The sequence below is a fragment of the Portunus trituberculatus genome, chromosome 33, assembly GCF_017591435.1.
Source record: "Portunus trituberculatus isolate SZX2019 chromosome 33, ASM1759143v1, whole genome shotgun sequence".
Taxonomy (NCBI): Eukaryota; Metazoa; Arthropoda; class Malacostraca; order Decapoda; family Portunidae; genus Portunus; species Portunus trituberculatus.
Window position 1 is genome coordinate 2,863,553 of NC_059287.1, and position 23,289 is coordinate 2,886,841.

Here is a 23,289-nt window from a genome sequence, read left to right on the forward strand (position 1 = left end):
TAACCGGGTTTGATTCTAAGAAATTCACGCATATCTATCAAAAAACAAACCACAAAAATAATACCACAATTGTGAACTTAAAAATCAACGAATTATAATGAAAAATAGCATAAGAATGCATTGCGAAACAGGGATGGCGCGTGTAAGGCCAGCAGTGCGATGCAGGCCAAGACCCAGACCACCACCACCACCACCACCACCATAACAGTTGTGTTTATAGAAGAAGGGAGTGCACGTGTTTGCCAACTCTGTACTAATTCACTGTTTTCCACCCACAGAGACTGGTGAGAACCCTGCTGCCTGTTGTGTTCTTTAGGATTCCAGTTGGTGGGCGTGTTGGGGGAGTGAGGGGAGGGTGGTAGCACGTAGTGAGGGGGGAAATAATGCGTCTTATGGCGGTGTGGTGTTGGGGAAGGTCATCATTGTGAGGTCACAAGGGAGAGGACTTGTTGACCTCACCCTCGTCACCTCGGGGCTGCAGGGCGTGAGGTATGGACGTGGTGGTAGCCTATAGGTGTCAAATACGGGGGATTATCTCGTCTCGGCGGGGAAGACACGAGGCATTAAATAAATTAATGTTTGTTTGATTACTTTGTGACGGCTATGTGGTGGAGTGGCCTGGTGACTGGTGAGGGACGTGAGTGGTGAGTGTTGTGTGGTGCGTGCCTCTAATACTGCATGGGTGGCGGACGAGGTGTAGCGTGTAGAGTGTCAGCCAGGTGTGGTGTGTCATTGTCTTCACGCTGTGTTGGTGGCAGTGCGTGGCTGGCTGGTGGCTGGCGTGTTGAGTGTTGTAAAGTGAATGGCAGTGTTTGGGAAGCAGTGTATTCATCAGGTAAATTTGTTGCTATTATTGCTTGATGTGTTGTACTTTATTTCGTTGTATTATTTTTTTTTCCTTTGTTTCAGGTGGCATTTGATGAAGCTGTGATTTAAAGCCCATTGTTTTTTCAGTGTTGATTTTTTGACCAGCCTACATTTAATGAATGGTGTTAGTTCTTCCCAAACTCAGCCTCAGCTATAGACAGAGCGATTGGTGCTTCTCAGTATAGGTGAGGTCTGCCAGTTGCCTCTTTAGAATCTGTCATTGTTTTTTCCTCAAAGTCTTTGTGTTAGTTGATGGCAGGGTGTGAGGTATGGTGTGTAGAGGGACTGGTGGTGTGGTGGTGACAGCTGAGGTGAAGTATTGAGTAGTAATGGCAGCCTCCCCTCCCCAGGAATGAAGGTGTGGCTGGGTGCAGCAGCGGCGGTGTCTGGTGTGGGGACGCTGGTGTACCTGATGGCTCGTTCAGGCCGGCGGAGAGACACCGGCCAGCCTAGCACAGCCCCAGGGACACACATAGGTCAGAAAGCTACCAGTGAGGGCAGCGGTGTGTCCGGGATCCATCAAGATACAAGATCAGAGAAGGACAGTTCCCATGACCGCTTGAATGGCCACCTGCCTGGCGTGGCCATCACCAGGGAGACTGTCAAGCAGAGTGCTGCTGCTGATCCTGCTGAACAAAATTCACATGAAAATCCTCCATTATCCAAAGACACTTGCACCAGAGAATCACCTCTCAATGTTGCTGAAAATGTTAGTGAATGTGTGTCTGTGGCAGAGAACAAGTTTGACACAGGAGTAAGTTTACATGTGGAGAGTGAAGAGACAACGCCAGAAGTGAAAGTGCCTGAAGCTGTGACAGAGAAAACAAGTGACAGTGTTTCCTTGCAACACCCACAGGAGCAGCACAGTGGTGTGACAGAGCAACACAAAAAAGATACAGAGACTCCTCACAAAGATGCAGAGACTCGAGACGATACAAATGATGACGTGGTATTGCCCAGTACTGATTCAGAAGAAAGTAACACGAAATCGACTAATGTCACTGTTGCAGGTGATGAAACCATGTGCAGTGATACAAATACTACAACCTTATCAGGAACTACTTGTCATTCTGAACATACAGAAACTATTGTACCAGAGACACAGTCTAATAAGTCAGAGTCAGAGAGCTCTCATGCTGCTCCTGTGCCTGTGGTGGAGGAACTGTCCCGGTGCTTGATTGTGAAGCCTCAGTGTGACCCCTCGTGTCATGAACATCTGCCCGACACCACCTGTGCATCCAGCCCCCAGGTGTCCACACTACCTTCCTCTGAGACCACGGAGGCAACCTTGACTCACACTGAGGAAGCAGCATCAAAGGCTAGCACTGCAACACAGCAGCAATACACTCTTGTGCTGAAGTCAGAAGAAGATATTTGTATTTCAGGGAAGCATATACATGACTCCTCCCCTACAGAGAAGCCTACTGAACCATTTACCTTCAAGCCTGAGGAGACTGCTGAGACAAACAAGGAACATCCTGTTACAACTGCTGAAGGGAACCAAGAAAATCAGACAGCAGTATTGGATCATGAGCAGCCTTCACTGAATCAGCCACCCATTGAGGAGAAATGTACCTTGAAGGAGAGTGCATTAGTGTCTTGTGAAGGCACTGTTGATGGAAGGAAGGCTTGTGGTGCTAATACAGATGCAGCGGTAGGGGAAACTAATGACAAAACAGTGGAAAGCACTCCTCAGGAACCCAGCAGTGAAGTGAGATGCCTTGTGGAGACTCAGATTATAGTAACACCAGCTGAGGAGGAAGAATTGACTGACAGTAAGGAAGAAGAGAGCCAAGACCAAGACCACACTGTCATTAAGCAAGGGGAGGAGACTGAGAAGAAAGCACAGAGCATCAGTAAGGAAGATAAACAAGAGAAGAGGAACAAAGTGGCAATAAAGCTGACCTGAAGCAAGAGATGATCAGCAGTAAGGAAGATAAAGTAACTAAGCAGGAAGCAACAACTAAAGGAGAGGAAAAGACTGACACTACGGAAAAAGTAACAAAGAAAGAGGAAGAGAACACCAGTAACCAAGAAAAGAATAAGAAACAGAAGCAGACCAGTAATGAGAGAGAAGTAAGCAAGGAACAAAAGCAGAGTAACAAGAAGCAGGAAACAACCAAGGAACAGAAAGAAAGTAACAGAAAGCAGGAACAGCAGCCGAGTAACAAGAAACAGGAGAACGTGAGGGAACAGAGACAGGTGAACAAGAAGCAGGAGCAAAGTGACAAGCAGGAAAAATCAAAGAAGCAAGAGGAAAATGAAGGTAAGGAGGACAGAAAGCAGGAACAGCAGCAGAGTAACAAGAAACAGGAGAACGTGAGGGAACAGAGACAGGCGAACAAGAAGCAGGAGCAAAGTGACAAGCAGGAAAAATCAAAGAAGCAAGAGGAAAATGAAGGTAAAGAGGATAGAAAGCAGGAACAGCAGCAGAGTAACAAGAAACAGGAGAACATGAGGGAACAGAGACAGGCAAACAAGAAACAAGAGGAGAGTGACAAGCAGGAAAAATCAAAGAAACAGGAGGAGAACGGAAGTAAAGATGACAGAAAGCAGGAACAGCAGCAGAGTAACAAGAAACAGGAGAACGTGAAGGAACAGAGACAGGCGAACAAGAAACAAGAGGAGAGTGACAAGCAGGAAAAATCAAAGAAACAGGAGGAGAAAGGAAGTAAAGACGACAGAAGTAACAACCAAGAGGGCACAAAGAGACGAGAACAGAGCGTTGAGAAGCAAGACGTCCCAGTGTCAGAGAAGAGTGTGAAGGAGGTGGTGGCAGGGGAGCAGATTGTGGCCCCGTCCGTGAAGGGTGATGGGAGCAAGAAGGGCAGTGTCAGGAGCCGTGGTGACTCTGCCTCTGCCGACCTGGACTGTGACCTTGGCTCGGAGCAGGACAACATGAACTGTGACTCATCCAGCCTGGTGAGTGGATGAGTGAGTGAGTGAGTGGATGAGTCAGTGAGTTAGTGGATAAGTGAGTTAGTTGATGAGTGGAGTGAGTGGATGAATAAGTGGATGAGGGAGTGAGTTAGTAGGCAAGTACATGGATGAGGGAGTGAGTGGGTAAGTGGATGAGGGAGTGAGTGAGTGGGCAAGTAAGTGGATGAGGGAGTGAGTAGGTGAGTAAGTGGATGAGTGAGTGAGTAAGTGAGTCAGTTGGTGAGTGAGTAAGTGAATCAGTTGGTGAGTGAGTGGATGAGTCAGTGAGTAATTGAGTGGATGGAGGCTGAGTTAGTGAGTCAGTAAGTGAGTGAGTGAGTTATTGATTTATACTCCTGCAGTCAATATTGGGTTTATTTAATGCCATTTTTCTTCACAGCTTAAGCTCATTTCTATATTAGGATGCCGTTTCCATATGTTTCGATCTTTTTACTTTGTTCTCACTAATTCCCTTCTTCAGATCTTCTCTCATGCTGTCTTTCCATCTCTTTCTCACCTCACCTCACCTTTTTTTTTTTTTTTTTTTTCCAACTCTTTCTGTTGTGTTTGGCCAGTTTAACCCTCTCGTACATAAATAAAGGAAAAAAAAACGTGCATTAGTATTTGTATCACATATTCATACTTACTTTTACTGTTCATACATACATAGGCAGTTATTTATGTAACTTAACTGTTTAACTCACTGTAGAAATAACTCGAGTCCCATTAATATTTGGAGCAGGAAGAAGAATGTCAAAGTGTATGTTTTGATATAAGTTGATTTGATGTAACTGGACACGAGTAGGTTTGATAAATGTTGATGTTTTGTTGAGGGAGATGTTGGGGCAGGATGGTGAGGGGTAGCTGTCCTGTGGCTGGAAATATTTCATGGGAAGAGTATTAGGTGTGCTCCAGAATTCAGGTAAACTCAATTTTTTTTTTTTTTTTTTTTTTAATCTATACTATGTGGGCTTTTCACGGGAATTTCTGGGCTAAAGGGGATACTTTTTGGGGTACCTCCTATCTCAAAGCCCACCCGCTAGGAAACCGTTGCCCTGAGTGAGGAAGCCCAACCTACACTCGGACCATGGACAGGATTCGAACCCGTGCGCTTGGAGACCCCTTGGATCCCAAAGCACGCATGGTTCCACTGTTTTTTTAAGAAGCATCAATTAGAAGGGAGTTTCTTCACATTTTTGTATGCTTGGCTGTCTTTGTTCATGTTTAGAGTGTATCTTGTCACCTGTGGCTGGGAAAGTTTCAGGGGTGGAGTATTAAGTGAAAACCAGTTTGTGATTTATTCTCCAATTTTTTTTAAGAAGCATCAATTAAGGAGGGTTTTTCTTCACTTTTTTTTTATGTTTAGAGTTGAGAATTAAGTGTTAACCAGTTTTGTGCTCTACTCTCCTATTATTTTAAAGAAGCATCAATTAAGGAGGGTTTTTATCACCTTTTTGTATGTTTGGCTGTGTTTGTTTATGCTTAAAGTGTGTTTTGTCACCTGTGGCTGGAAATACTTCAAGTGACAAGTACGTATTAAGTAAACGCCAGTTTGTGCTTTAATCTAACTCTTTAAGAAGCATCAATTGAGGAGAGTTTTCTTCACCTTTTTGTATGCTTTTTGTATGTCGTTGTTTATACTTAAGAGTGTATTTTTATCATCACAGAAATCAATGGACAGTGGACAGGGAAGCAGTGAGATTGAGCCAGAGACACTGTTTGGCCCAGCAAACTTCCCAGCCTCCAATCAGGAACAGTACATCTTTTATGACTTTGAGATCCCACAGGTGAGTGACACATACGTAGATAGAGATTGATAGATAGATGAATAAATAGATGAATAGATAGTTAAATAGAATAATTGATTGATAGATTTTACTGAGCACAAAATAATACTAACATAATACTGTATCGATATTAATTTGGTCCAAACATATTTGAAACTGTATGATAATAATGTACAGCACATAATCCCAGTTGATACATTAAGAAAAGCAAGATACTAGATGTTAAAAAAATATATATGATATGGGCCCTAATATGTGTACCACTATAAATAAAATTGCTAGCGCCACTAATGGGTGGAAGCTGAACAGTGCTTCCCATACTCTTTAAGTAAACCTTTAGGCATTATAGGCCACAACATAAAGAAAAAAAAAGCCTCTTACAGATTCCCTCTTATGTTCTTATGTTCCTTCTCTTCAGTAACCCTAGATGACTTTATGGAGATTAGACACTATGAGGTTTCAAATAGTCACTCTTCATTTCAGATTCTACTTAAAAAGGATTAGTATATTCTGAGCCATTTCTGCCTGCACCTTCATTACTTTCTCGTGAAGTTTTGTAGTTTTTTAAAGGTGTTTTTGTGGTTTTAATGACAGATAAAACATGATTTCTGCATTATTAATAGGAAAAAGTCTTAAGAAACTTGATAGTTTTATATAATATGCATGCCATTTTAACTCCACTGTGATATGATATATTTCCTTAATCACAAACTACTTTGCAGCATTTATTCCTTTTCTTACAGCCAACTCTGTGCATTATGTTGACTAGACATCACACAAACTACTATTTTTATTCCCTCTCTTACAGATGCTCTTAAAGATTCTATGCATTGCTTTTAGTGTTGTGAATTGTTCCTTATTGCTGTGAGAGTTAAGGCAGTCAGGATGAGAGACAAAGTGTTTCTGAATGAATGAATGTACACAAGATTTTATTAACCCCTTTAGTACCATGACATTTTCATATTTATTCAGCGTACCATTTGGTGATTTTATACAGCTTCAGAAACTTATGTGGGTGATTAAAATAGTGAAGACTGTAGCCATTAATTTTCTGATTTCCATAGACCCTTCCTAATGCCAATAAAATAGTCTAATCATACACAAATCTTGAGGTAAAAATGTGTCCCAGTATTGAAGGGGTTAAAGATTCTAGTCATTGCATTTAACCCCTTCTGTACCATGCCATGTTTTCATATTCATTCTGGTTAATATAGCGATTTTATAAAACTTCAGAAGCTTATGCGGGGATTAGAATAGTGAAGACTCTAGCCATTAATCTTCTGACCTCCATAGACCCCTCCTAATGTCAATGAAATAGTCTAATCATATCCAAAACTCATGATAAAAATGCATTCTAGTACTGAAGGGGTTAAGATTGAGAAGTCAGAATTCAAAGTAGAATGTTCTGTCCTTCAGTGGTGAGTGGAGTGTGGAGTGTGTGTGGCAGGTGTGTGGCTGGTGTGTGGATGTGGACAGAAGTAACTTACATATTTTTAGCTTTATCTTGTGTCTCAGGTGCTGCTGGGACAAAAATAACTTGGGTATTCTTAACTTTTATCTTGTCTTAGATGGCAAGAGAAAAATAAGCTCAGTGTTTTAGATGATGACAGGACAAAAATAGATGGAAATGCCTTTATCTTTATCTTGTATTTGTCTTGATGGGACAAAATACCTTGGCTTAAATGGTTGTGTGTGTGTCAGATGCTGGTGGGCCGTCTCATCGGGAGGAAGGGAGCGTTCATCAACAAGATCAAGGCAGCGACAGATGCGACGGTCATTGTCCACCCTCACAAGAACAGGAAATTGAAGCTGTGCTCTGTTGAAGGTGAGAGAGAGAGAGAGAGAGAGAGAATTGGAGGTGCTGATTGATATAGTAAACAATGTTTATTTGTTCATCTTTATTATGATTACTTAATAGCAGCAGAAGTAGAATTTTCTGTAAGTGCTTTACCTTGGTTGCTTTCATGATGATGTCACTCTGATGTATGTATATACCCTGACAATAGAGTTGAAAAAATCGGTGGTTAACAGAAAAATTTTAAATGTTTGAATAAGGTTTAGGGACAAATCATAAATACAGGAACACAATGATAATGAAAAGTAATGAAGATGAAGATATGCACTCAGATGTGAACATTTTAGTACAGAAAACAATTCATGATGAGAAGAACCAACCAATGTGTTTATATAGATCTCTTCCTTACTGGATTTACATTCTTATCTTTTTAAAAGAAAGTTGGCCAAGGGGAACAAAATTAAGATAACTCCCACTTGGTTGTCAGTTTCCTCGCAGGTCTGAGAGAGTTAACCAAAAGAAAGGGATAAATGTCTTGAAACTTCCCTCGTAAATGAAGTCAAGTTATAGGAAGGTGGAAATACACAAGCAGGTAGAAAAAGTTCCGAGACATTTATGGTTGATACAAAGAGAGCAGTCCGACCTGGGAGCATTTACGGCCACCTCCCTAGAAGGGGGCTCAGAGGCTAATGTTACTCATCATTTTTTTTTATTTCAAGTGAAGAGTGTGTGTGTGTGTAGTAAGTGCATGTAATTTTATGTGAGGGAGGAGAGTTGTCTTTAGAGAGCAGGCTGTGACTGCCCCCTTAAGTTGTGAGACACAAAGAGAGCATTGGTGGTGAGTTCACAGCACCCCGTGAACTGATCCAGACCAGAACCAGTCCAGAACACAACTAGTGCTATTAGACCTTGCTGGAAGAAAATTATTGTTTTGATGGGTGTCTTACTACACACACACACACACACACACACACACACACACACACACACACACACACACACACACACACACACACACACACTGCAATGATCACTATCTCCCCATCAGGCACCAAGCAACAGGTGAACGCAGCGCTGGAGATGATCCGCAAACACTTCCCGGAGAGCCAGTACCCGGACATCACACTGCAGCAGGTGTCCAGTCAGCCACAGGCACAGCCACAGTTGCAGCCACAGGTCAATGCTCAGAGCATGCAGGTGGGTACTCACTGCTCTGCCTGGCCACCTGGAGCTGATGGAGTTGTTTGCAAAGACTTGTTGGAATTTGCATGTGTCAGACGTTTTAAGATTACTTTTTTAAGACTTGTATATTTATTGGAATTGTATATATTTATTTTTTTTGGGCCAGAATCTATTTACATGAAAGAGTTAAGAGGGTTGTATGTGATGCAGGAATGAGTGCAGGGGATAGGTGGATGGGAGGCAAAATAACCTAGGCAGTGAATGATGAAAATGTTTGGGAAAGAGATGAGGAGACTTCAGAAGGGAGACATTAAGGAGAGAGCATGAACATTACAGCAGAAGGTTGTGGGATAATGACTGATAAGAATCCTGTTGGCTAAGTTTTTTGAGGAATTAATGAATGTAGGAGAGGAAAGCGTACCTGTGATTGCTGCTGTGCACTTGTGTGTTTGCATGAGTGTCAGCTTGTATATTGTTGACTCAGGTTTTTGTGTGTGTGTGTGTGGGTGTGTGGTAAGATTTATTCAAACTAGTGACACAAAAGTGAAAGGTTAGTCTCCAAAATACAAAAAGACAGTGTTTGGCATTGTACGTCACTCTGTACAGATTGAGTTAACGGCTGGTGTGGTGGTGGAGGTGCGGGTGAGTGCGGTGGTGAGTGGCGGCGAGCTGTGGGTGCAGCAGCCCCTGCATCCCTCCTACTCTGCCCTTCACCGCCTGCAGACCTGCATGAACCTCAATTATGGGGACGGCTCCAACACGCCGCCTCTGCCCGGTCCCATCAGTGGTGAGTGGACTGCTGGGAGTGATGCTGTGGATGAAAACTGTGCTGACACTGGAGACAATCTCCTCTGTGGGCCTTTTTATTTTTATGTAAATTTTGTTTCCTTTGCCAGTAATCCTCTTGCATTGAGGGATAGCATGTGACTGATGCTGAGTTGATGTGGTGGTGTGTTAGACAAGATGTATTTAAGACTGTCTTGGTTATATACTTTGTAATGCTTTGGATTTTCTTAGGGACTATTTTTGAATATCTTAGTGATGGTTTGTCAGGTTTTCTGTTGCTTTTAATTGTTCATGTTGAAAATTTTCTTTAATTTATTACTATAATCAAAAACTTTCTTGAAAAGTCCATTTAGACCCATGAACAGTGACCATGGTGAGGCAGTGACAGTGGCCAGTGGTGTGATGGTGAATGCAACACAGACTGCTCACTGGTGCTCACTGAAGTGCTTGGACTGTTGGAGATGAGGCAGAGGGACATTTGAGAATACTGTTTTTTGTGTGGCTGTCTCATTGTTTACCTGCTTCATTTGTAGTCCTCTCTTTGTACAATATCAAAGTGTCTCCCTCTTATATGCATCTCAGTCATTCCCTGTGCACTATTATTGTGCCACAGTGCCATGTGGCTCCAGGTGTGTTGCACCTTTCCCTGTCACTGTCGTGTCCCTGCAGATGGCACAGTGTGTGTGGCACACATCAACGACCACTGGATGCGCTGTCAGGTGCTCAGCTCCATCAACGCCATGTCTGTGGTGCTGCTGCTGGACATCGGCGGCACTGTCACTGTTCCCTCCTCCTCCCTGAGGCAGATCCGATACGACTACATGACACTGCCATTCCAGGCCAGCCAGTGCTTCCTCCATGGGGTGCAGCCGGTCACAGGTGTGTGTTCCTTGCTCTCACTGTACCTTTGTGCTGCTTGGCATCACTGATTCTATTTTATAGTGTGTGTGTGTGTGTGTGTGTGTGTGTGTGTGTGTGTGTGTGTGTGTGTGTGTGTGTGTGTGTGTGTGTGTAATTCACCACAGTTGTCTGCTAGTCACCCAGCCAGCCTTCCCTATTACGGAGTGAGCTCAGAACTCATAGACCGATCTTTGGGTAGGACTGAGACCACAACACACACTCCACACACCGGGAAAGCGAGGCCACAACCCCTCGAGTTACATTCTGTACCTACTTGCTGCTAGGTGAACAGGGGCTACACATTAAGAGGCTTGCCCATTTGCCTTGTTGTGCCCGGGACTCGAGCCCGGTCCTTCTCGGTTGTGAGCTGAGCATGCTAACCACTGCACTGTGTGATGTATGTGTGTCTGTCTGTCTGTCTGTGTGTGTGTGTGTGTGTGTGTGTGTGTGTGTGTGTGTGTGTGTGTGTGTGTGTGTATTTACCTAATTGTATTTACCTAATTGTAACATACGGGAAAAGAGCTATGCTCGTGTTGTCCCGTCTCCATATCTATTAATGTCCAGCTTTTTCTTAAAATCATGAATATTCCTTGCGTTGACCACTTCCACGTCTAAACTATTCCATGCTTCCACCCTTCTATGAGGGAAGCTATATTTTTCACATCTCTCCTATAAGTGGCCATTTTAGTTTTTTCCCATGCCCTCTCGACATTCTTCCATTCCACATACACAGATCTTCCCTATCCATTTTTTCCATGCCAATCATCACTCTGTATATTGCTATCAGGTCTCCCTTTCTTCTGTTTTCCAGGGTTGGAAGTTGCATTCTTTTCAGTCTGTCTTCATAAGTCAAATCTCTTAAGTCAGGCACCATTTTGTTGCAGCCCTCTGTACTTTCTCTAGTTTCCTTATGTGTTTCTTTAAGTTCGAGCCCACTGTATTGTTGCATATTCAAGCCTCGGTCTTATCATTGCAGTAATTATTTTCTTCATCATTTCTTCATCTAGATATACGAACGCCACTCTTATGTTCCTCAATAAGTTCAATACTTCTCCAATTATTTTGTTTATATGTCTCTCTGGCGATAGGTCATTGGTAATTGTCACCCCAAGGTCTTTTTCTTCATGACTGGTTTTATGTCTTCATTTCCTATCTTGTACATACTCCTGATTCTTCTTTCACTCTTGCCAAACTCTATTTTCTTGCATTTTGTCGTGTTGAACTCCATTTGCCATGTACAGCTCCATTTCCATATTCTGTCCAAGTCTTCCTGGAGTAGTTCGCAATCTTTGTCACATCTCACTTTTCTTAACAATTTTGCATCGTCTGCAAATAGGCTCACATAACTGGACACCCCATCCACCATGTCATTTATGTAGACTGCGAACATTACTGGTGCCAACACTGATCCCTGTGGAACTCCACTCTCCACCAATCCCCATTCTGATGGTCTGTCCTTAATTATTGTTCTCATTTCTCTTCCTACCAAAAGTCTTCCATCCATTTTAGTAAACTGCCATGCACTCCTCCTACCATTTCAAGTTTCCAGATCAGTCTCTGGTGTGGTACCTTATCAAAGGCCTTTTTTAAATCCAGATATATTCCATCAGCCCAACCATCTCTTTCCTGTATTACATCTATCACCCTCGAATAGTAACATATCAGGTTTGTCGTGCATGAACGCCCTTTCCTAAAACCAAATTGACACTCACAAAGTATGTCATTTTTCTCCAAGAAGTCTGTCCATCTAGTCTTTCTTCACCACCCTCTCACACATCTTAGCTACCACACTTGTAAGTGACACTGGTCTATAGTTCAATGGGTCTCTCTTGTTACCTGATTTATAGATTGGGACAATGTTAGCTCTTTTCCAGTCTTGGGGCACTACGCCTTCCCTTAATGAGGCATCAATTACTTCACAAACTTTTTCTGCCAATTGCTCCCTGCATTCTCTTAAAATCCATCCTGATACCCCATCAGGTCCCACAGCTTTTCTCACTTCTAAACTCCCCATCATGTTCTTGATCTCCTCCACCGTTACTTGAAACTCCTTCATAATCCCTTTCTGTTCCATTACCAGTGGTTTGTCAAAAGCAGTCTCCTTTGTGAATACCTTCCGAAAGCATCCATTCATAGCCTCTGCCATTTCCTGGGATCTTCACTGCATACTCCATTTACTTCTAAACTTTCAATACTTTCTATTTTTGATGTTGTTGTTCACATGTCTGTAAAAAGCCTTGGTTGGTCTTTACATTTATCAATTATATCCTTTTCTTGTTTCTTTCTTTCTTCTCTTCTAATCAACACATATTCATTTCTTGCTCTTTTGTAACTTTCCCACTGCTTAATCCGTCTTTTCCTTCTCCACCTCTTCCATGCATCCTCTTTTCTTGTTCTAGCCTTTTCACATCTATCGTTAAACCAGTCCTGCTTTCCAACTTCTCTATGTTGTCTTATTGGTACAAATTTTTCTCACCTTCTTTGTATATTTTTATAAATTCCTTCCACTTTTCATTTGCTCCTTAGCACTCTTGAATTTCATCCAATTTGTCTCTTGAAAGAATTTCTTTAGGTTTCCAAAATCTGTCTTGGCATAATTCCATCTTCCCACTTTATATTCTTCATTTCTTCTAGATTTCTCTTCGTCTATCACCTTGAACTCCAAAACTGCATGATCACTCTTTGCTAAAGGGCACTCCACCCTCATCTCCTCAATGACCATTGGCTCTGTACTAAAGACCAAGTCCAGTCTTGACGATGCTCCCTCTCCTCCAAACCTAGTGTGTGTGTGTGTGTGTGTGTGTGTGTGTGTGTGTGTGTGTGTGTAATTCACCTCGGTCGCCTGCTGGTCATCCAACCAGTCCTCCCCATTACGGAGCGAGCTCAGAGCTCATAGACCGATCCTCGGGTAGGACTGAGACCACATCAACACAACACACACCGGGAAAGCGAGGCCACAACCCTTGAGTTACATCCCATACCTATTTACTGCTAGGTGAACAGGGGCCACGCATTAAGAGGCTTGCCCATTTGCCACGCCGCTTACCGGGACTCGAACCAAGGCCTCTCGATTGTGAGTCAAGCGTGCTAACCACTACAGTATGCGGTGTGTGTGTGTGTGTGAGTAATTCTTATCATTTCAGTATATGTTGATTTGATAGATTATAGGGTGTTTACATTTGCATAAGTGTAATTTTTGTGGTTACTGTATTTTAATTGTTGTCTTACCCCTTCCATCTAAAATTTTTTATCACTCATATAAAACATGATTACTTATTTTTTCCTCATAATTTGTATTACATCAACTTGAAGTCATCATTCAGAAAAGTAATTCTTGACGCATGTGGTGAGGTAAGGTAGTATTTCTGTTAAATTCCAAGGGATGCCATATCTTAGTTCCTGAACGAATCATTGTAAGGTGAAAAATTGAATTAAGTGTTATCTCATCTTGCCATGAGTGTTGTTGTTTCTAATGACAATTGTGCAGCTTTACAGCCTGCTCATTGAGGAATGCAAATGATATCTTGTGCTTGCAAATATGTATTATGTTAGAAAGCTAGTGATGCAGACTTGTGTGATGACAAGGAAGTAAGAAGAGGCACTAGCTTATGCTACATTTAGTGAGAAAGATATGATAAATACATTCAGTTGCTTTATTAGTTTTAGAAAGATCATAAACAAACACATATTGACATTAAACACATTATCCATAATCACTTGAAGAAAGCAGCAAGAAGCCACCAGGTAAACACAAGAGTGTCCTTAAAGAGTACATACATTTCTGTTGATGAATTATAATAATGTTACCATAAACTGCTGTACTGACTGCACCAACAACTTGATACATGATAAGTGCCTGACCAGAGTGACACAAAGCAGCAATGGGATTGTGAAGGTGGTGATGTGTCTTCTCGTGCTTCAGGTGACATGTGGAGTGACACCGCCACCTCAGTGATGGAGGAGTTGGTGAGCGGAGTGATCCTGTTTGCGGTGGTGGTGTCCTATACCGAAGACTACGTTCCTTTGATAAACCTGTACCGGCGAGACAAGGATCAAGTGAGTACAGGAGGGCATAAGGAATTAAGGGAAGCTTCCAGAAGTCATCAGGCCTATAAAATATACCCACCTATTCCCTTTTATCTGTGAATTTATCTATCTCATTCAAATATCACTGGTGACCACTAAAATTTGGCTGCCGTGTTTATTTCATTCATCTACCTTGTTATGCGAGATCCAGCTCATGCCTATTTTCAGCTTATTCCTATTTCATTATTATAGATGCAGCTCATTCCTATTTTTTTATTGTAGATTATTGTAGATGCAGCTCATTCCTATTTTCAGCTCATTCCTATTTTTTTTATTGTAGACGCAGCTCATTCCTATTTTTTATTGTAATGTTCTCAATCTTCAACTTTATTATTTTTTCCCTTTCCTGATTGTTGAGCTTGAGAATTTTGCCTTTATAGTCAGCCTTGTAGGACAGTGGACCAAGCTGGGACACACCAAGCAAGACCTCAAGGGCTGTGATGGGAGTAGTGCTGATACTTTGATTTCAGGGTTGTGTACTTGCTTTACACTTGATTTTTGGGTGTTATGTACTTGTATAATTATGATTCCAGAATGTATTAAGAGAGTTGGGTATGAGGTGGGGTGGGGGCAGGGGGGGTACAGGATAAAGTGAGAAAGTTGAAAATGGATTTGAGAAAGATTGAAGCTATTAAAATAAGTAGGAAGTTCTGAAAGTGGTATGGGCAAGAGAGAGAAAGTGGTCATCATTAGTTGGGAAGTGACTGGAATGTGGAAGTGACAGGTTGTAGTGGTGAGGAAAGAGAGTATTTGTTTAATGGTGCAGTCCTGTTCTGTTGTTGTGTTGCATTGCACTTACTAACAAATGCACTTTTTTCAGTTTGTGCTGTTGAATGAAAAGCTGGTTGAATTGGATCATGCACAATGGATCTCCCCACAGCACTCCAGTTGAAAGCTGGAAAGAGCGAGTAGAAGTAGCAAACTGTCGACTCGAATTGTGCGACCTGTGAGTGATGCTTCCCGGCTGGACATAGTGAGTAATGGAAGCCCTCGCATCACTAATAATAGTCTTATAACGTTCTTGCAGTGCAGGAGTTTTAAATTATCACAGGGATGAAATCACTATTAGTTTATACTTGTAAAATATTGAGTTGATTACAGCCTAGATACTTTATGCCATACATGAAATTTTGACAAGACAATAGCCAGTTTTAGTTTACAGTTCTTGTAAATAATGTAAAATAATGATCTTTGTCTGGATGTTTTTTTGTAAAGCCGTGCCGTTCGTTCGGAGTACCAACGATGCAAACAGAGAAGGTAGATTTTTATCTTTTATAAGCCGGTAATTTTAATTATAAATTTTGGCTGTGACAGTATATTGCTTTTATTTGTAAGACTGCATCTGTGTGCTAGAATTGTATGTTCTGATCAGACCCCAACACAGCTACCGCTTCTTTATAGCTTTATGATTCATACCTGTGAGGTCACGGTAGGAGTAAGGCAGTGGATAGTGTGGCGTAGTGTGTAGCGTAGCAGACACAAGGGAAGAGCAAGGCTACCTGTAGATTAGACACCCTTAATGTAAAGTCCTTTGCGGCTCTGGGGAGAATAATTGTAAGCAAGTTCAGGGTTTTGTGTTACGTTACCTTTTGTTTTGTGTGTATTTATGGGTCCCCGTGATTGCACAACACACACACACACACACACACACACACACACACACACACACACACACACACACACACACACACACACACACACACACACACACACACACACACATCAATACCTATTTAAAGAACCTCTTCAGTTTTGCATCAAGGGAAGAGATTACACATCTTCCCTCATCACTTCAATACTGCTGGTCTCTCTCTCTCTCTCTCTCTCTCTCTCTCTCTCTCTCTCTCTCTCTCTCTCTCTCTCTCTCTCTCTCTCTCTCTCTCTCTCTCTCTCTCTCTCTCTCTCTCTCCACAGTATGTTCACCACAGCGCTTGACGTAAGAATGTTTTGCTCTTGTTACTTGTACCTTTACTATCTCATTCTTAGCACTATTTGTCATCACACACTTCACAGCCACACTAAAGATACGTTAGGCAGTAAAAAGATTAAGTTACAGTCAAAGCCAAAAAAATGAAAAGGAAAAAATCTAAAAAAAAAAAAACTCGATAGCTCATGGTAATGGGCCACATGTTTCACTTCCAGATGGAAAAATATTAAGTAATGTGATTTGTATTTTCAGTTTGCGAAGGAAAGTATTTGGTAATTAAACTCAAATTATCTATAGGCAATGCTGTATTAAGTAATGTCATTTGTATTTTCAGTTTGCAAAGGAAGTATTTGGTATTAAACTCAAATTATATACAGACAATGCTGTATGAACTTTGTGTCGAGGGTTTTTTGATGAGGTGAAATGTGTGTTGTGATGTGGTTGTGTCATTGCAACAAGGACAGATTATTTTCACCTCTCCTTTGTTCTGAGTTGTGGTCAGCATGATGAGAAGGTTAATTTCTGAGTGTGAAACATTAACCTCTTATCCCTTTTTATGGTTTGATATTTATAGTTTAAAAAATTGGTCATCCATAATTTGTCTACATTTCACCTTTTTTTATATATATAATTAAATAGCACTCATTACTGAATTACTGGTTGAATTTCAGTTCTATGAAGCTTGAAAATAACCTGCTGAATCCCATTACAGCAAGTAGAAAAGCAAACAACATAGTGTGTTTCATGTCAACATAATATTGAACAGATTATAAAAGCCCAGTCCACATAACTCAGCACCGAGCACACTGTCTGCATGCACAAGCAGGGACTTTACCTGTTTATGTTTGTGCACACAGGCAGACCAGGGGAGTGCACATGCTGGTGACTGTGTTGTCACCAGTTGGAAAAGGACTTTTTGTTGGGTCACTGCCAGACAAAGTTTCTCTTGAAGACAAAGCACTGTCCTTGATACTATTAACAATAATGATCAGCAAAAAGTCTCTCTTTTTACCTACAAAAGATTGCTGACCTAGACAACATTTCTTAATGTGTTAGTTCAGAACTATATTGACTATCTTCTTTGTAAAATATTAAAATGGATAAGGACCAGCTTCATTGGCTCCTATTGGTTTGTGACTGCCCCAGACCATTCACTTGTGCTGCTGGTGAGCACTGCTAGAGTTTGTGGACAGAGCTTGAGAAACACACTGCTTCCAGATTAATAAATACCACAGCCATCACATTATACCTTGTTACATTGTTGCCTGGTTGGCTGATGCTTAACTTGTAGTGGTATTGTAAAGTGAGTGGTTATACCTCATGCTGTTCTGAAGTCATGCAGTGTGTCCTTCCTCCAGCTTCAAAACAATGATACATCACCTGAAGGGGTCATGCTAGCCTCTGTTTCATACTGTACTGGTTTTTACATTGATCATGAACCTATAGTGCAAAGACCACACTGCCAAAAATTTTAAGTTTATGCCGCATTCTCAAACTACACTCAGCTCAAGGACATTATTTTTTTTACACAGAAGAAAATGGATCCTGTTTTAAACCGTAACCAAATTTTTGACACAGTAATCCAAGTTCACATTACAAAACTTCTCACAGCAAGGCAAGTTTACTGATAATGGTAACCAGGTAACAAAGTTTCAAGATTTCATGCAGTTACTGAAGCAATAACTATCATATCTCACCATGGGAATAAATACAGAGATTCCCAACCCCTCACTCAGTTCTCTCTTAGTTGCCTTGCATGATGGGCAGGGAGTAAAGTGGCAGTGTTGCTCCTGCAGAGCTGTGTGATAGGCCGTCCCCATAGCAGATATCTGTGAAAGGAGTTGGAGATTAAGGTGATAAGCACAGCCTTGTGTGGTGAACTACACTGCAGTCCCTTTGGAGTTTTAAATGGTTAACAGAGTTATTTTGATTTGTTGCAAAGCTGTGCTAAGTCAAGGTTGAGCCTGTATGTATTACACAGCTCTTTTAGACTCTCATAGCCACTGACGTGTGTGTGTGTGTGTGTGTGTGTGTGTGTGTGTGTGTGTGTGTGTGTGTGTGTGTGTGTGTGTGTGTGTTTGAAAAGTCATCCCTTGGTCTCCTGTCTTTCTTTGGCTGACTGATTGAGGAAAATGTACTGGCTGATGTAATTTGGTGTTTTCAGTGGTAGTATTTACAGATATTTATTGTTGTCAACAAATCTGACTACAAATAATAAGTCACTATTTATTATACAAGTTTGTCTAATTCAGGCTGTACTACCAGTTTTGTAAATAGTTGTATGGTATTCAATTAACTTGGTTTATTTGTTATTTTGAAGTGTTTCTTCCAATGTTCTAACAGTAGATAGGTGCAGTTTTGAGCGGCTATTTGCTTCATATTTTAAGCTGTATATGTGTACATATAGATAGATATTTTTGTATGGCAGAAATGAACATTTTATGGATATTATCTATCGCCATGTCACGAATGGTGTCAGGCTGCCCCATGGTACACCAAACATTGAACCTTCATTGCACACTGCTGGATAAATTGCCGGTGTTGTGAGTCACTTGTGAAAATAATTGGTGTCATGATGCCAAACTAGACACTACAACAAGTATGTAGTAACACCTTCAAGTATGGTAAAGTGGTAATAGTGCAGACCATTACAGGTATTGATTGTACCCTCTGCTGGAGACAGTACACAATACTTAAGTCATCAAGTAACTGTAATAGGATGTCCAATCCGATTCTTTTATTTTATTTTTATATGTAAGAATGTTACTGGTCAAAGGCAATAAAGCTACAGCTTACAAGAACTAAGCTAGCATACTGAACCATTCATGCACCACTGCACCTTCTCCTGATGTTATTTATGCAGTTTCTTAAATCTGTGGGTCAGGCTGACATCCCATACTGGAGGTTGCCAAATCAAATGCTTTCATATTCTGGGCAAAATGTTTGATGTACCAGAATGGAGTGATGCAATTATTAAGTCAAGTGGGCAGTTACTGTACTTGCTTCCTTCGTATTCTTAGATGATTGCGAGTCTTGACCTGCATCATGACCGGGAAAGTTTATCCCATTACTTCTCATGACCTTTTGTTATTGCAATGACAAGGATTTGGCAGTGACTTTAGTACAAGATGTTACTTATATAATTTATATAACTTTATTTATTTATTCCTTTATTTTTTAGAAGCAAGTTGAGTATCTTCCTCAGGATTGATTTTTGGTGAAGGTTTATTCATATGTGGAGAGGATTAAGGACCCCAATGGAAAGGAAGTGGAGGTGAATGTGCCTTTGTGCAATACCACAAAAATGAAGGAAAGGTTAATAATGTTACTGCAGCTACAGACTCACTGGTTATCTCTCTACATGACACTTACAGCACTTTAAAACTTGTGTTCATTTCTCTTGTCTTTCACTATGAAAAGATGATCTTGAAGTGTTCATTTCTCTATTTTGAATTTGATTAGTGTTCATTTCTCTTATCTTTCTGACATGAAGATTATTTTGAAGTGTTCATTTCCTTATTATGGATTTAAATGCTCATTTCCCTCATCTTTCCGACATGAACAGATATCTTGAGGTGTTCATTTCTCTATTTTGGATCATAAAATCCTAAAATGTTAATTTCACTCCTTATTCTCATCTCTAAACTTCACGTTACTGTTAATATTTTCACTATTTCCAACTTAAAATACCTAGTGTGTGTTTGTCAATTTTTGCTTCGGAATCTCCAAAATCAAACAAGTTCAAACCTCAGGCTGAAGACAGCCACAATGTCTCCTTGGTGTTCAAGAGGTTGTCTGAAGCACAGGCTTTGTGAATGCTGGGAACCATTTCACATGAAATTTTAAGTGATTCAAGCCCTTTCTGTATGAGTTTGGCATGTATGCACTCTACTGTGGTGATCCAAAGTACAATGTATGTATCATTTTCAGACTGTGTACATAGTTATTTTGAGATATACAAACTGTGCTGTAGGATATGTATGAGTAGGTCTTGATGTTTGGTTGTTGATGGAGGGGAGAGAAGCTGTATCCCAGAGTGAGACCACCACACTTGTGATGGCACCACACTTGTGATGACAGGTATTGTGGAACATTCTTGTGACCTCCAAAATTCACTAGCTTGTAGATGATTGTGAGGTGACATCTTTTTCTGTGACCTGTTCAAGAATTAAATAGTTTAACATCGAAGAAAAGGTGTAACAAGATTTACTGAAGTAAGGGATAAGTAAAAGAAAAAAAAAAAAAAAAAAAAAAAAAGGAAAAAAGAAAAAGGTATTAATTAAAAGCAGGAAAAAATTTAAAGAAGTGTTACAAGACCATGTGAAAAGTGTGTTTACATCAGTGTTGTTCTTTACATTTTTATTCTAGACACCATGTTGTAATCTTTCTTGGGATGTGTCGTGCCTGAATCCTCTGTTCACCAGCTTTGTATTGTGTGTTCCTTGCTTAAACAATTTCTCAGGTGATGCCAGCCAGATATTTCTCATCCAGGTTCTCAGGGAGGTGCATGTGTGTCTGTACCCGGACTCCCATACCTAGAGGTTCACTGCTGATGTGTACAGTACGGTTTATACTGAGGATTGCATTCTCTAAAGTCTTAGCTTCTTGTCCAGATTACTTTTAACAGGTTGTAGTGGAAGTCCTAAGGGGTTTTTAAGATGTTTCTGTAATTACAATGATCATGCAGCAAGGATTACACTATCACTACAAAATAAAACCATGAGAACCCAATTAATCATCAATAAGGTCTCTGAAATTAGTCCTTGTAAGAGAAAGAAATGATTTAAGAATACAAGCCTGACATGTGAGCCAATCATGACCCACTAACCTGTAATACTCACGACACATTCACCTGCTGAATAAATAAGCAATACTCACGACACATTCACCTGCTGAATAAATAAACCATGCAGGAAGGAATCTGACACATTTGGGATGCTTGCCTGATAATTAATTGGAGTATTTCATGAAGTCCTATTGTGTGGATTACCTCAGAGTGTGTTGTCATCCAGACCGCTGTAGCACAGATGGCAGGACTGCATGTGGGGAAACCAAAGGTTGGCATCCACTGACTGCAGGTCCAGAGGTATCAGTGATACAGGCACTGGAGCTGTTGCAGTGTTGGGGACTCCTGCAATACAAAGTTCGTAGTCAAATTTATTCTTAACATTATTTAACATGCAATGAGGTAATCCAAAACAATATAAACTAAATAAAATTTTCTTATTCTGGTCAAAAGAAAAAGATGGCTACATTTTCTGAGTTGTTTGGAGTGTAGCTTAGGAGTTTAATGTGTTCCAGCAGCACTTCCTTTAGTATTGAAGACTAATAATTCTTTTCAGTTATTTTGGATTTAAGGAAACCATATCAATTGTTTAAAAAAAAAATTGTTTGTATTTCATTGTTGTACTACAAGGACAATAGAAGAGTAACAATACTCATCTCCACTGTGTCTTGTGCAATCCTCTGATCAATAAATTCAAGTGTTGGGTTTTGCTAAGAGAACAGGACTCACTGATAAATAATCTTTTCCATAGTCACAGGCAACTCCTATATGTACTACAACTATGGATGCATGTAACTAGCTCTATTATACCTAAGCTCCTAGCAGTAGTAAGGTGGTCCAGCAAGCTATTGAGTGTGATGCCTGTTTGAGCCTTCCTATGTGGGATTGCCAGCCTGGTATAAAGATGAATGAATGTACAACAGTCTCCTCAAATTTCGTAACATAAACAAAATTAACCGGACATTATATTTGTGTCCATGGAAGATAATCTAATATTGTGACTTAAAGAAGATGTAAGATGGTTAAGAGGAAGCAAAGCACAGTGGAAATGAGTGAGTGGGGGGTTACTCTATGGTCACCAGTGTACAAAGACAACTCATGTGGTGATGACACTATGCAAGCTGCTGTGGTGTGAGTGTGTGGCATCCACCCTGGGCTGAGAGGCGGCTGTCAGTGGGTGAGCTGTGGTTGTATCCTCTGTTCTTAATTAGGTATATTGTTATCCTATGTGTGCAGCCTGAATTAGGGTAAGCAAAATTTTAAAGGTGATATTTATGTTCTGTATGTATGTGTGGTAAACCAGTATTTTATATGAATGAAAAATAAACGTATGCAAAAATGCGTTGTGACTTTCATGTCCCTCGTTATTATTTCTTACTTATTGGTTTATTATTATTTGCACACAAATAAGAATAGAATAAAAAGAATAAATGCTCTTGTAGGAAAGTTAACAAGAAAAATGTCCAGAATAGAAGTTGAGATTGTCAAATTTTAATACTGCACATTACTTACTACAGCAGTATATTGTGTACTTACATAATGGAAAGACAGTATAGCAGCTGTAACATGACAAAAACAGAGAGAGAGAGAGAGAGAGATATAGAGAAAGAATTTAGTAGCTGTAACATAACAAAACAGAGAGAGAGAGAGAGAATTTAGCAGCTGTAACATAACAAAAGGAGAGAGAGAGAGAGAGACCATAGAAAAAAAAAAACTTAATAATCTCTCATACTAAAAGTGATTCCTTAGTCATCATTCAAAGCAATATAAATGAAAAGTGAAGAAAGGGATTTGACTTCATGACTCAGCCACAACCATAAAAATCAATACTGAGAACAAAACACACGTAAAATATAACAACGTGAGCAACTAGTAACGCAACTCATTAAATATGATAATAATAAAGATAATGATAATAGTATAATGAAGAAACAGAAAAAAAACAGTAGATGGTCATATAGATAGTTATTTATCATACGAAGCCAATAAATAACCACAAATTATTAACACCAAGTAAATAAATATATAAACTAAATAAATATATGAATAAATACCTAACCTTATGAATAATAGAAAAAAAATAATAAATAGCCATACAGTGATAGCAATTACTCGTATACAGACGAATAAAGAAGTAAATAAATAACTAAACTGACGGAATAAATCAATAAATACCTGATGTAATGAATGAATAAATAAAAGAAAAGCAGTAGATAGCCACATAGTGATAGCAATTATACAAAGAAACACCTGG

At 40.3% G+C, this 23,289-nt stretch overlaps 2 protein-coding genes across 8 annotated transcripts in view; both read left to right on the top strand.

Moving 5' to 3' along the window:
• The window catches only part of LOC123512253 (mucin-22-like), a 24,347-nt gene extending 21,356 nt beyond the window's left edge, over positions 1–2,991 (top strand). For 2 of the 5 annotated variants that reach the window (XM_045268527.1, XM_045268525.1), the window contains exon 2: positions 1,218–2,991. In XM_045268527.1, coding sequence (XP_045124462.1) covers positions 1,220–2,776 — 1,557 coding nt within the window. In that variant the 5' untranslated portion in view covers positions 1,218–1,219 and the 3' untranslated portion in view covers positions 2,777–2,991. Of the gene's footprint in view, positions 1–147; positions 285–374; positions 490–539; positions 836–1,217 lie in introns of those variants that run through there. The other 3 variants (XM_045268528.1, XM_045268529.1, XM_045268524.1) reach the window with 3 other exon arrangements.
• Positions 2,785–22,376, top strand: LOC123512250 (KH domain-containing protein akap-1-like). Of its 3 annotated transcripts, none has more exons than XM_045268522.1 (9): positions 2,785–3,045; positions 3,181–3,789; positions 5,454–5,573; positions 7,275–7,398; positions 8,417–8,565; positions 9,157–9,337; positions 10,006–10,215; positions 14,159–14,292; positions 15,143–22,376. In XM_045268522.1, the coding sequence occupies exons 1-9, from the start codon at positions 2,785–2,787 to the stop codon at positions 15,212–15,214; spliced, it is 1,860 nt and encodes a 619-aa protein (XP_045124457.1). In that variant the 3' UTR covers positions 15,215–22,376. The 3 variants fall into 3 exon arrangements, with proteins under 3 accessions (XP_045124457.1, XP_045124456.1, XP_045124455.1); XM_045268521.1 differs by having other exon boundaries at positions 2,785–3,018; positions 3,154–3,789; XM_045268520.1 differs by having other exon boundaries at positions 2,785–3,789.
• The last annotated feature ends 913 nt before the right edge of the window (positions 22,377–23,289 follow it).

Coding starts and splice junctions, on each gene's coding strand:
- LOC123512250 (XM_045268520.1), top strand. CDS start 2,785: ATGATCAGCAGTAAGGAAGATAAAGTAACTAAGCAGGAAGCAACAACT. Junction 5,574..7,274: donor ATGACTTTGAGATCCCACAG/GTGAGTGACACA, acceptor TGTGTGTGTCAG/ATGCTGGTGGGCCGTCTCAT. Junction 7,399..8,416: donor GAAGCTGTGCTCTGTTGAAG/GTGAGAGAGAGA, acceptor TCTCCCCATCAG/GCACCAAGCAACAGGTGAAC.